This window comes from Doryrhamphus excisus, chromosome 14 (genome assembly GCF_030265055.1).
Source record: "Doryrhamphus excisus isolate RoL2022-K1 chromosome 14, RoL_Dexc_1.0, whole genome shotgun sequence".
Taxonomy (NCBI): domain Eukaryota; kingdom Metazoa; phylum Chordata; class Actinopteri; order Syngnathiformes; family Syngnathidae; genus Doryrhamphus; species Doryrhamphus excisus.
This window is the reverse complement of record NC_080479.1, coordinates 7968737-7981490: the sequence shown is the minus strand read 5'-3', so window position 1 is coordinate 7981490 and position 12754 is coordinate 7968737. Positions and strand designations below refer to the sequence as shown.

Sequence of the window (12754 nt, the reverse complement as noted above, 5' to 3'; positions counted from 1 at the left end):
TAGTACAATAATATTAAATGTGAGGATTTTTATTTGGCAGAAAGTTTCACTGACGGCCAACACACTTGTCTAGCTGGTACTTGTAAGAGAATCTTTCATTGCACACATTGCAGCTGAACGCCTTCTCTCCGGTGTGTGTCCTCATGTGGACATAATCTATTTTAAAACAAAAAAAGATTAAAGACACACCTTTTTAACCAGGCTTTTAACTAATATTTTTAAACTTTTCTTATTTTTTTATCTTTTTTAGTCCTATTTTATGCTTTTAGTCTTTAGCTTTTAACTCCAGCATTTCCTCAGGGGGGGTCCTCCACACTGGGGGCTGTGTCGGGTCTGCTGAGGGGGTGCCATCCTTGGGTCCCTTCGACTCGGCCGGCTGGGGGTTCCTCCCTTTAATGTGGGGGTCCGCCCGTCTGTCGGAGTCAGGGGGACCCGGGTGCTGGTCCCCTGATGGCACGGCCTGCGGCTCCTCCCAGTGTGGACGGCCCCAAAGGTGGCGTTTCCTTGATCCTCAGTGCCATGCCATGTGGGTGGGTGTGTGTGTGTGTGTGTGTGTGTGTGTCTAGTATGAAGGGTGGGAGGGAGGGGCTTTCTTTTGTTTCTTTGTTTTCCCTTTAATTCTGTAATGTACTTTGTGCTATACAAATAAAGTTGATTTGATTTGATTTTGATGTGTCTCAACATGTGCGCCTTGATGGAGAACCTTTGGGTGCAAACTAGGCAGGTGAACGGCTTCTCGTCCTTGTGTGCCGTGTCAGCATTCCCTTGGCGGTGAACCTTTCGCTGCAAAAGGTGCAAGAAAGCGGCTTTTCTCCCGCATGAGTTCTCATGTGCACCTGCGGGCCGTTCTTGTATCGGAACGTTTTGCCGCATTCGGAGCAGCAAAACTTCTTCACGGCATTTAAGCCAGACAGCGTATTTCTGAGCGGATCCGTGGCGCCTGAGAGGCTGGGTGCACCTGCGCGCTGGTCTCCATCAGCTTCACTGTTCTTCTCGCTGTGGCTGTGATGAAGCTGTGACCACTCGGCTTGCTCGTCATCATCGTATTCACTCTTCACAATCACACGCGTCACTTGGAACCGGTCAGTGTGTGGATGCTCCTGCTCCAGCCTGGAGGAGGAAAAAGAGGATGAGGAGCCATCTCTCCTCAGCAGCTACGAAAAGTCTGCAGGACAGAAGAACACAAGTTAGGAAGTCATACGTAATACCATAACCACAGAAGACACAGCTTCACAACATCAACATCTCCCCACCAATATAAGTATTTAGCATGAAAAGGATATAGTGGACTTTTAGCAATACAAGACAACCGACCTGCTCTGTGTGCCTGAACTTGAGGCTTCAAAACAATTGCTTGTTTTCCTCCTTTGTTCAACTTAGTTCCTCCTCGTATTCAGCTATGGTTCTTTCGAACAGTCCGAATATTTCCTCAGCAGCGGCTGATAGTCGCTGGTCCACCAGTCTTCTTAGCATTTGGACTTTACACATGTTTAAAAAAAAAAAACGACGATGTGCAGAGGTGCGCGGCTAACTACTTCGTTTGCAGCTAGCCAGCGAAGCTAACGGCAAATGAATCCAACGAGTTTATCCGAGCATTCAGGAACTCGGGTGAGTCTTACCAGATAAAGATGAGCTATTTGTACTCAACGAAGAAAAACGCGCTCATTAAGTTATAAAATAAAAACAAATCCCACAGTCAACAGCACTCACGCCCCCCTCTCAGGCCACCGATGGCTAACTTCCTGGTTCGCCTTCCGTTTCCGGTAAGATGGCGACGGTGCTCGTAGAAAATGCTCATTCCCTGTACTCTAATCTTTAATTACAGCTTTGGTGTATATTTGAATACAAACTAAGATACATTGTGTTGTCATCATTAGATACTTTCGCCTAATCACAGTCAAGAAAACTGTCGAAGCTAAAATGTCGCCAGACTGCTAGCGTGTTTAAGCTAACATATGCACACAGCCAAATGTCTTGCTAACAGAAGCCGCATTGAACATAATAAGCACTGCACACCCATGTGAACACTCCCGCTAAGGGGACTACAGAGGAGAAAGTACTTTTATATGAACGACGTGGACTGAGAGAAGCAAGTTCGTGTACAGTACAGCTGATGTTCCTGGCACGTGACGTCACGACTACAGCAACTCTTCATTCCATAAGTGTGTATCACATGTGATACTATTAAACAGACTAGCCTTCTTTGTTACGTAGCACGTCATGTATCCATATTGTTGTTATTAATAATGGCTTCACTGTTAATCGTCAACATGAATGAACATGAATTGTCAGTTTGATATTTCTTTAATTAAAAGGTGAAAAAAATACCCGTGTTTACATTTCTTCATGGTGGTTGTTTTCCACTTGGGTTTGCATTTCACTGGAGTTTATTAACACCCTTAGCCCCTGTTGCCCTGGAAACGGCAGGGCAGGGTTAACAGTGTTACGTCATCACCCTCCACATCAGTCAACCGGCGGCAGCTGTCAAGGTCGCTAGCGCGAGGCATCGCGAAGGCGGCCATGCACCGCGCATGCGCCGTCCTTCCAGCGGGCTGACCAATTAACCAACTGAAGACTGATGCGGGACATGATGTGATGGTGATGATGACGCGCTACGTCATCGGCAAGTGGGAGGAGCTACGTCACGACATCCCTTTCTTGCAGTTTTCCATAGGATGAATGAGTGGGGGGGGAAAGGTGGCGTACGTGCGGCTCTTCACGACGTCGAGAACAGGAAGCAAACATCAGGATCGTCCACGCAGAGGACGCACAGGTCAGTTGTTCCCTTTTCTCGCATCTTGCTACGTTTTAACACCATGTGTATCCCCACGGAGAGCACTTGTGCTGGGAAGACAGGACGAGGAGGTTCGGAGACATTTTAGCACAATGTCGACATTTTAGCACCACAGACAGCGCCCAACCAGGTGCGTTTGTTTCCCTAGAGCAGTGAGCGCAGACGGGCGGGACCTGCCTGAGAATAACCTTAACACCAGCGGGGACTGTCATCAGAAACCAACTGAATAAGGAAGACGATGGAAGGACAGGCAAGTGTTGCTTTATTGTTTGACCAAATGTGACTTGATGCCAGAGGAGGAGAGGTATTGTTTGAACAATGTGTTTATTATTGTTTTTATAGGATGCAATATCTTGTACAACTTGAATTAGAAACACATTGTTGGTGAGGAACATAAGGAGTGTACCTGTGTGCAGACGCATTTCATTATCTGCATTGTGGACAGGTGTCTGATAATTCATTTTGTGCCTAGACGATATTAGTTGTAGGTTTATGTTACTGTTTGAGATGCACAATATCCTTTTTTTTTAAGCTGAAACACATAACTTTCTGCTAGTACTACTTGTACCAAATGCTTTGCGATGTTTGCCAGAGACCTCCGTGGCTGAGTGAGTGTGCCTAAATACAGTGCACCTTGCTGGGCTGCGCCAGGTGACTCCCTCCGCACTATACGCTGGTAGTAGTCATGTGGTAGACATGCCATTGGATACTATCTTTTGCGTTGTCCAGAATATGGAAGGAAGACCATAGAGTCAGGTGATATTTGTCCATTAGTCATCAATGGATGATCCAGGAAGAGCACAGACTTCCGAAGTCTTGTACAAGATCCGCCTATCGGACTCCATTAGTAATCTCCGCCACACCCTGGACTAATCACAGGGCACATATAGACAAACAACCATTCACACTCACATTCATACCTATGGACAATTTGGAGTGGCCAATTAACCTAGCATGTTTTTTGGAATGTGGGAGGAAACCGGAGCACCCGGAGAAAACCCACGGGGAGAACATGCAAACTCCACAAAGAGATGGCCGAGGGTGGAATTGAACCCTGGTCTCCTAGCTGTGAGGTCTGCGCGCTAACCACTCGACCGCCGTGCCGCCTTAAATCACAGACATTATCGTATTATTATCATAGCCCTCCACTCCCATCCTCTTCTGTTACAAATGGACATGGCATGTCAGATGTCCACACATATCTTTCGTACACGTACGCTCTGTTGCACGTAGAGCCTGTTGCCGTGGAGATGAGGAGAGGGACTATTGACAGAGGCGGGGGTGTCTACTCACTGAGAGTTCTGTTATTTCTATATGGTTGTTTTTGTGGGAGACATGGTATAGGACACAGCATGATGAAATATTTGCTCAGCAGATGTTGGCCAGTGTCCTCTAATGACCTTGTGGCGTCACGGCTTTATTGATTAGTTTGGTAATGTTAATGGTTTTATTTCATTTGAACATGCATCAGATTACAATTGAGTGCATCCCATAATCAGTTCCCAGTTCCACATGTCCAAAAGGAGTAGGAAGAAGCAAAGCTTATTAAATCCTACCCCTCCATCTGGTACTTTTACAATCAGTAACTGTTACATTTGTTCACTTCCTGCTTTCCATAATACAGTTTAAGGTTTTGTTTTTTTTTAATAATGCACCTCGTACCTCGTAGGAGGTGATATGAGCATCCAATGACATAATGGGTACCATAGTGCGTGTCAATATAGTGATATATATAGCACATCATGACTGGTTCAAGACTCTTCATCCTTGTATTTAGCAAACATCAACTGCTTGTATTGTTTCTTGAATTGGCTCATTGTTGTGCATTGTTTGAGGTCCTTACTCAATCCATTCCATAGTTTGATTCCACATACTGAAATGCTATGGCTAGCATAACGTAGTCCTAGCATAGAAGTGTTTCAAATGTACTTCTTCCCTGAGATCATATTTCTCCTCTCTTGTAGAGAAGTATTGGATGACATTTTTAGCTAATTGGTTGTTTTTAGCCTTATGCATTATTTTAGCTGTTTGAAAATTAACTATATCAGCAAGTTGAAGTATTTGTGATTTTAGAAATAAGGAGTTAGTATGTTCTCTGTAGGCGGCATTGTGAATTATCCTTACTGACCTTTTAGCTTTTATACTTATTAGCCCATATTTCCACACGATAAGTAAGATATGGTAGAACCACAGAGCAATAAAGAGTGTGGAGTGATTTCTGATTGAGAACAAATTTTGCTTTGTTCAATACTGAAATATTTCTGGCCACCTTATGTTGTATATTTGTAATATGAGGTTTCCAGCTCATATTTTTGTAGTAGTTTGTAGTGGAGCTTTTAACATCTTTTATGAGCTCAAACAAATATCCGCACATACAATAACCAGCCTTCGAATGCTTCTCTCTCTGCTCCGATATCGTCTGACGGACGAGCAAGGACAACCTTTTTTTGTCCTTTCATTTTTTGCTCCATCAGCAACAGTGACTGCGCATTGCCGACATCTGCACAAACAACAGACCCAGTGGCCCAGTTTCTACTCTTGTGACCCACCAGAACTTTCATCCTGGTCCTTGAGTTGGTCCAAATGTCTCCTCAGATGGATGTGCTGCCATGGCAGGGGCATCCAAAGCTTCTCCAGCAAGGACCACATACATATATAAATAGCTGTCCCCAGCCCCCTTTCATAACTAAACAGACAGTTTTAGCGATCGTTCATTGAGAGTTACTGATGATGACGACTGACTTGAATGCTGTTACCATGACAACAACAAGGTTTAATCTAATATTGGAGCTGACTTTGTTAACAAGATGAATGAAGCCTGGAGCTTTAAACAGGAAGATGGCGTCCACCTCATTTGTTTGTCCCCGGAGTAACGTGACCTTTGTGAGACTTTTATTGGATTTGCCTGCTTGATGACAGAGAGGTCCGCTGCTTTTTATTTATTCTATTAATTACGGCTCCATTTCCTCCCTCCTCTTTTCCCCGCCTTCCAGGAGAAGCAGGTGACAGGTTACCTCCTGTTCTCGCTGGCCACGGCCGTCATCGGATCATTGCAGTTTGGTTACAACACAGGAGTCATCAATGCACCCGAGCAGGTAGCTGTCACAGTGTGTCGCATGTATCATCATCATCTATGTACAGGATGTACATCTTTGTCAACATGGCTTTGAACCATGGGTTTTATTGATTTTTTACAAATATATATATATAATAGGGCAAAAGCAGGCTAATAAGCAAGCCAATAAGCAGGCTAATACTAGCCTACTACGACTACTAGTAGTAGTAGTAATAATCAGAAGAATAATGAGCATAGTAATAATAATAGGATAATGAATAATATAATGATTATGATATAATTGATCACTGTCCACTGGACAGAATGGTTGCAGAGCTTGAGCAGCGGTTTAGCAGTGTAGATTGTGTGTACTTGTGTAAATTTAATGGTGGCCTAAAACAATTTAGTATCTCTACTAAATCTGTCCAAAAGTGGGAAAGTTATATCCCGCTTCTTGTTCCTTATTTGTTTTTTTGATTTTTTTGAATGTCTACCACCTTCATTCATATCCTGTGCATCTCCAGAGGGCTAAGCCCCCCCTCCCTGTCCTCAGAACGTATGACGCCCCTTGTTTGAACAAACGTATGAATGTACATGTGAACGTATGTCAAGTTGCCTTAGTTTATTATAATGGCAATCTGAAGAGTGATAAGATGAAGTCCTGCTTTCTCATGATCATGAACTTAAGCCCCCAAAAACATTTCCACTGCATTTCAGCCCTGCCACAAAAGGACCGGCTGACATCACGTTAGTGATTCTATGGCTCGCATACGTGAGAGTGTTGACAAGGACAGAGGCTGGAGATGACTGTGTCATCCTGATATATCAACTGGCTCCGGGAACCAAACATCAACATTTTGGGTCCATGGCCAGGAATCTCACCAAACTTTAATCCCTTTGAGATTAAAGATCCCTTTGGTAAATCTTCAAGAGGCAGGTGGACAAACAAATTGCAAGCATGGGTTATGTAGCCCACAAATGAATTGACATCATGTCACAGTGAATTGAAGACAAAGGGTCAGCACGGCAAGCACTAACTCTTGAAACTTAATGTAACTTTCAATAAAAGCCCGTATGAAAATGCTTGTAATTCAACTTCAGTGTATCTTACTAACATCTGACAAAAATATATGAAACAGCAAACTTTGTGAAAACCAGTACTGTGATTGTACAGTATGTACTACGTATGAATTCATGTTCAAACATACATGTACAGTAAAGTCTCGTTATATCGATATCGGTTATAACGAATTACTGCTTATTACGATACTATTTTCATTTCCCGGCAAATTTCTAGTCTTTTATGATATAATTAGTTCCGTTAGTACATACCCGGTTATTATGATAATCCGGTTACTGCGATGCCCTTTTCATCTCCCGCCAGCCAATTTGGTCTGCTTATATCGATACAAAAGCAGCTTAAATCAATCTTTGCTTAAGGATTTCAATACCAAAAAAGAACACGGCGAACGGCTGCTTCCAGTCAACTTTATTTTTCACACTTCCACCACCAGAGCACAGCACACACACCGATTCCCGCACTTCCTGGTTCACAGGTCATGCTCAACCCGCCCCACATAGCTGGCCAAACACATGCCTGCAACAGAAGAACCAACTGACATAGCATACACACATATTCCAACGAAGACACAAGCGTACAAATACATGTATTGAATTGTGTTGTATTCAGATATCTTTTTATTCTATACACACGAGAGAAACCACGAACGCAGTTGGTTCTTCTGTTGCAGGCATGTGTTTGGCCAGCTATGTGGGGCGGGTTGAGCATGACCTGTGAACCAGGAAGTGCGGGAATCGGTGTGTGTGCTGTGCTCTGGTGGTGGAAGTGTGAAAAATAAAGTTGACTGGAAGCAGCCGTTCGCCGTGTTCTTTTTTGGTATTGAAATCCTTAAGCAAAGATTGATTTAAGCTGCTCGACATTGTTCTATACTATAGAACAATGTCGAGTGCATTATTGCCCACTTTTAATGCAGTTCGGCGCAGGATCGGATATATCGACAGTCCGGTTATATCGATATTTTTTCCGACTCCCGACAATATCGATATAACGAGACTTTACTGTACTATGTATGTGAGGTATATATACATGTATGTGGCTATCTGTGCTATTAGGCCATGAATGTATGTATAAACTCCTCTTATTGTCATCAGAAACTTCGCTCTTTCTTCAACGACACATGGATGGAGCGTTACGGCCAGCCCATCGACCCGGACATGTGCACTATAGTCTGGAGCGTCACGGTGGCCATCTTTAGTGTAGGCGGCATGGTGGGCTCCTTCAGTGTGGGCGTCATGGCCAACCGATTTGGCAGGTTCGGAGCTGCACTTTTTCTTGACTTAGATACAAGATGAAGAGCAGAAGTAATTTTTGATGTAATTAATGAATGATCTTCAATAGAAGCCAATCTTTAGTCAGTCACCTCACAAAAAAGGAGGAACTGTGCTGTGTAATGATGTTCGCCCCCTGCAGGAGGCGCTCCATGTTCCTGGTCAACATCCTGGCAGTGATAGGCGGCTTGCTCATGGGCTTCTCCACCGTCTGCTCCTCTTACGAGATGGTGATCGCCGGCCGCTTGGTCATCGGCCTTTTCTGCGGCCTCTTCACAGGCCTGACCCCCATGTACGTGGGCGAGGTGTCGCCCACTCCGCTCAGGGGGGCCTTTGGCACTTTGCACCAGCTGGGCGTGGTGGTGGGCATCCTGATCGCCCAGGTCTGCTGACCGCACGAGAAGAAGAAGAAGAAAAGGAGGTGTTGCGTGTTCGGTGGATGTGACTCCCTCTGTTGTCGTTTAGATCTTCGGCCTGGAGTTTCTGCTGGGCTCGTTCAAGCTGTGGCCCCTGCTGCTGGCCCTCACTGTGGCCCCCGCCGTGCTGCAGTGCATCCTGCTGCCCTTCTGCCCCGAGAGCCCCCGCTTCCTGCTCATCAACCTCAAGCAGGAGGAGCAGGCACGCAAAGGTACGCTTGGTGGTGTAGGAAAGAAGTCTTGTCGGTGATCACGTGACTCCAGGAGAAGAAGTCAAGCACCCTTGAGCTGACAGATGGTTTTGACAAGCGGCGAACCCGCTTCTCATTCACGCCTGTCAACCTAAGCAAGCACCAGAAGACAGAAACATGGATGGATGGAGATCCTGTTGGTTGCACACCATTCTTTACACTGACAATTTGTACACTGTCTTTTGAAAAATGACATTTGTGGTCTTGTGTGACTATGGAGAAACGATGGAGAACATAGACGATGATTGACCACCAAGGGAGTCAGATGATGCATCCACTGTCTTCTTGCTTGATTGAATGCACAGCGCTGGTGCGTCTACGCGGGAGCGAGGACGTGAGCAGAGACCTTCAGGAGATGAAGGAGGAGAGCAACAAGATGGCTCTGGAGAAGAAGGTGACCATCCCGGAGCTTTTCCGCTCGCCTGCCTACCGCCAGCCGCTCCTCATCGCCGTCATGCTGCAGCTGTCCCAGCAGCTATCTGGCATCAACGCGGTGAGTCGTCATTCATTGTCATCCCACGCTGCCTTCCAGATTCAATGAGCTCTGCTTCTTCCTGCTCCTTTTCGGACATGTTGAACTGTGAAGTGTGGATCTCGAATTCAATAATGGTAGCAATTATCCGTGAACATTCATCATGTCATCTCAGGTCTTCTACTATTCCACGGGCATCTTCAGCTCGGCCGGCGTCAAGCAGCCCATCTTCGCCACCATCGGCGCCGGCATCGTCAACACCATCTTCACGGTCGTCTCGGTGAGCGCAGGCGATCTTCTCCCACGTTGAGGTGAACGCTTTGGCGTCATGGCGTGCTCTGTTTTGTGTCCCGCAGCTCTTCCTGGTGGAGAAGGCGGGGCGGAGGACGCTGCACCTCCTGGGCCTGGGCGGCATGGCAGTGAGCGCTGTGCTCATGACGGTCTCTCTGCTGATGGTGAGCACAGATGACGTCTTGAGTGTTTGAATCGCTTTTAAACGTAACCTCGCTTTTCCCTCATCGTCCGAGTAGACGGACATCGCCGCCATGAGCTACGTGGCTATCTTTGCTGTCATGGTGTTTGTCGCCATGTTTGAACTGGGTCCCGGTCCCATCCCGTGGTTTATCGTGGCAGAGCTCTTCTCGCAGGGGCCGCGCCCGGCGGCCATGGCTGTGGCGGGCTGCTGCAACTGGACGTCCAACTTCCTGGTTGGGATAAGCTTCCCCAAACTGGAGGTGGGAGAAATCAGAAGTTGGGACCATGATCCCGAACCACCTGCTGGTCAAAGTTGCTTTTTAAATGAGTCTCGCTTCGTCCTCAGGAACTGTGCGGTCCGTGGGTCTTCCTGATCTTCACCGCCTTCCTCATCATCTTCTTCATCTTCACTTTCCTCAAAGTCCCAGAGACCAAAGGCAAGACCTTCGACGAGATCGCCCGCAGCTTCAGTAGCGCCCCTCCTCCCGCATCCGCATCCGAAGCAGCACTGCCCGCCAGCGCCTGTGCCACTGGAGAAGCGGGCAGCACGCTGGCCAAGGAGAATGTCCCCCTGGTGGAGCCCACCAAGACCTCGTCACAGAAGGCTGAAACCACACCCCTGGAGGATAAGCCCACGGAGAGCGTGTAGGCTGCAAACGTGAAGGAAGGAGAGGATTTTCACTTTTTTTCAAAAGTCGTTCAAATCCTCCCAGTCGCTCTGCTCCGATTTGAAAACCACATTCCGCTCGGTAGCCTCCCGTGGGAGACGTGACGCGTGTTGCGGTCACATGAAAGTGAAAGTGAAAGTGTGTCAGCATACAGTATATCACCACGACGCGAGGGTTCATCTTTTTACTATTTGAGTGTGTTACGTAATCTTCTCTCCTTGATTTTGCCTTGGAGATCAGCAGCAAAGTCCCTCTAGTGTAGCCCCCCCCCCCCCCCCTCCACACCTCCCTTCAGTTTTACAGCGCCCTCTGGTGGCACTGCATTGTGTAGACTTCCGTTTTCACAAGTGTTGATGTTTTGCCTTTCAACCGCCGGCCGAGCTAGCACCGCTAGTCAGGATACCAAAGTTTTCTTGTTTTTAAACGTATATGTGACAATGTTCGCCACAAAAATTATTTTATTACACAACTAGATGAAAAGTATTTATGGAACAATATAAAGGAAGAGATTTATCGGATATATATATATATATATGTTAGGAATAGATTTACTATGAGTAAAACTAATTCAGATTATGCTAACGCTAATTAACGCTAATCAACGCTGCTGAGCACATACGCAGCAAAGCAATCACCATAAATTGTTCAGCACGTCAGCGCTTTAGAAGACTTGGAATCCAAAACGTTGTCTCCCTTAGCAAGTCCTCGTCCAACTTGAGAGTTAAAACTTTATCGATCGTTTCGGTCTCTGACTTAAACAATGTAGGACCTGACAATGAGTGACGGGCAAGTGCTAATAATGAAATTCTGTATGCTAATATTAATGTACAAATGTCTTAAATTGTTGCCTTGTCATCTGTAAGTCAGTCTACTTTCATATGAATATTTTGACAGCAAGTAGTCAAATAGCGTGTGATGCTAGGCTAGTTAGGCTAGCTTGTCGGTAGCAGGTAAGCTAGCACACAAGCTCATGTACTGATATGACACTTTTGTTGTTTGTGTCCTTCTATGTCTCAAGAGTGTGTCTCAAAATGCTTTTCTGCGCGTTCTGAAGAGAGAAAAACAGCAATCATGTTGGAGCAAACTATATAAAAGCCATAAAAACGACCTTCAAAAAAATGCCAACAATGTAGGCGACAGTGTTATTGGTCAAGGTCAAGGTCGACTTTGTCTAGAAGTAGTCGTCATCGGCAGCTCTTTCCAAATCTGCAATGATTAGTAGTTGCAAACAGGTACACTTTTGATGCTGCTGAAGTTGACGAATGATAAAATGCTGTTTTTATACTAAAAATAGCTATGTCCCAGCTCCCTCGTGCTAAATCTTTTTCTCTCTTCTCTCGCACGGAAAAGGGAAAAACGTGTGCACATGTTGCACGTCAGGATTGTGGATGGTGGGTAAAATTACAAAAAATGTTGGGGTTTTTTTTTAGAACTGATGGCATAACTCTTGAAATGTCAAAATGCCTCCAAACACTTTTACATTTTACAGCTACACGTGTTTTGATGCATGATTGTAGTCGGTATTGTGTGCCACTGAAGTGTTCCTAAATATTGTTCTCGAAAATTGAGCTACAAACATAGAATCATTTTTAAAATTGTTGCAGCGAAAACACGCCGAGAGCTTATGTGTTGTCTCTTACGTTGCATCTTTATTTGTGAGTGTGTGTGTGACAGCTTTGTGCGGCCTTTGTGCGTTGACCCTAATCGTTTTATTCATTTTGGTGCGAGTTGTATACACGTGTTGTGTAGCGTCCACATTGATGTGAACGCTTTTGCTCATGAAGCCTAAATGTGACTTTTTGCAATTCCGATTGCACAGTGAGTTGTGAGTTGTACATGAGGACGTATTAAAGTTCCAATAGTTTTCTTTACACCTTGTTGTTTTATGGACAGGCTTTGTGATGTCATGTTGGCCCAGATAACACTTTTAACACAAAAATGTTCACATTGTGATGTAGTGTTGATGAGCTTGTGTGCTGATCGCTTCTCTTCGTACATGATATAATGTTCTGGAATAAATGATACGACAATAACAGTTTATTTCATTGGTTACTATAGACACTTGTACTAAGATGATTGGTTTTTCATTTCAACTTCAGTAGATTTCACACCTGAACTATTTTCAGGTTTTTTCAGAGCTTTTTAGGTTAGGTTGCTAACCTTAAAGCGGTATAACATCAAATCACCATTCACTCTAAATATTTTGAAATGCTTGACAAATATACTAAATAATAGGGGTGTTACAAGAAGTCACGAAAATAAAAGGTGACAATAT

The 12754-nt window shown here is 45.1% G+C and overlaps 1 protein-coding gene across 1 annotated transcript; it reads left to right on the top strand.

The window, feature by feature from the left end:
* Positions 1-2478: 2478 nt before the first annotated feature.
* Positions 2479-12501, top strand: slc2a3a (solute carrier family 2 member 3a). Its single transcript, XM_058046477.1, has 11 exons — positions 2479-2773; positions 2943-3044; positions 5788-5889; positions 8022-8182; positions 8341-8581; positions 8664-8826; positions 9171-9358; positions 9513-9617; positions 9694-9792; positions 9868-10071; positions 10158-12501. The coding sequence occupies exons 2-11, from the start codon at positions 3033-3035 to the stop codon at positions 10458-10460; spliced, it is 1578 nt and encodes a 525-aa protein (XP_057902460.1). The 5' UTR covers positions 2479-2773; positions 2943-3032; the 3' UTR covers positions 10461-12501.
* Positions 12502-12754: the final 253 nt, after the last annotated feature.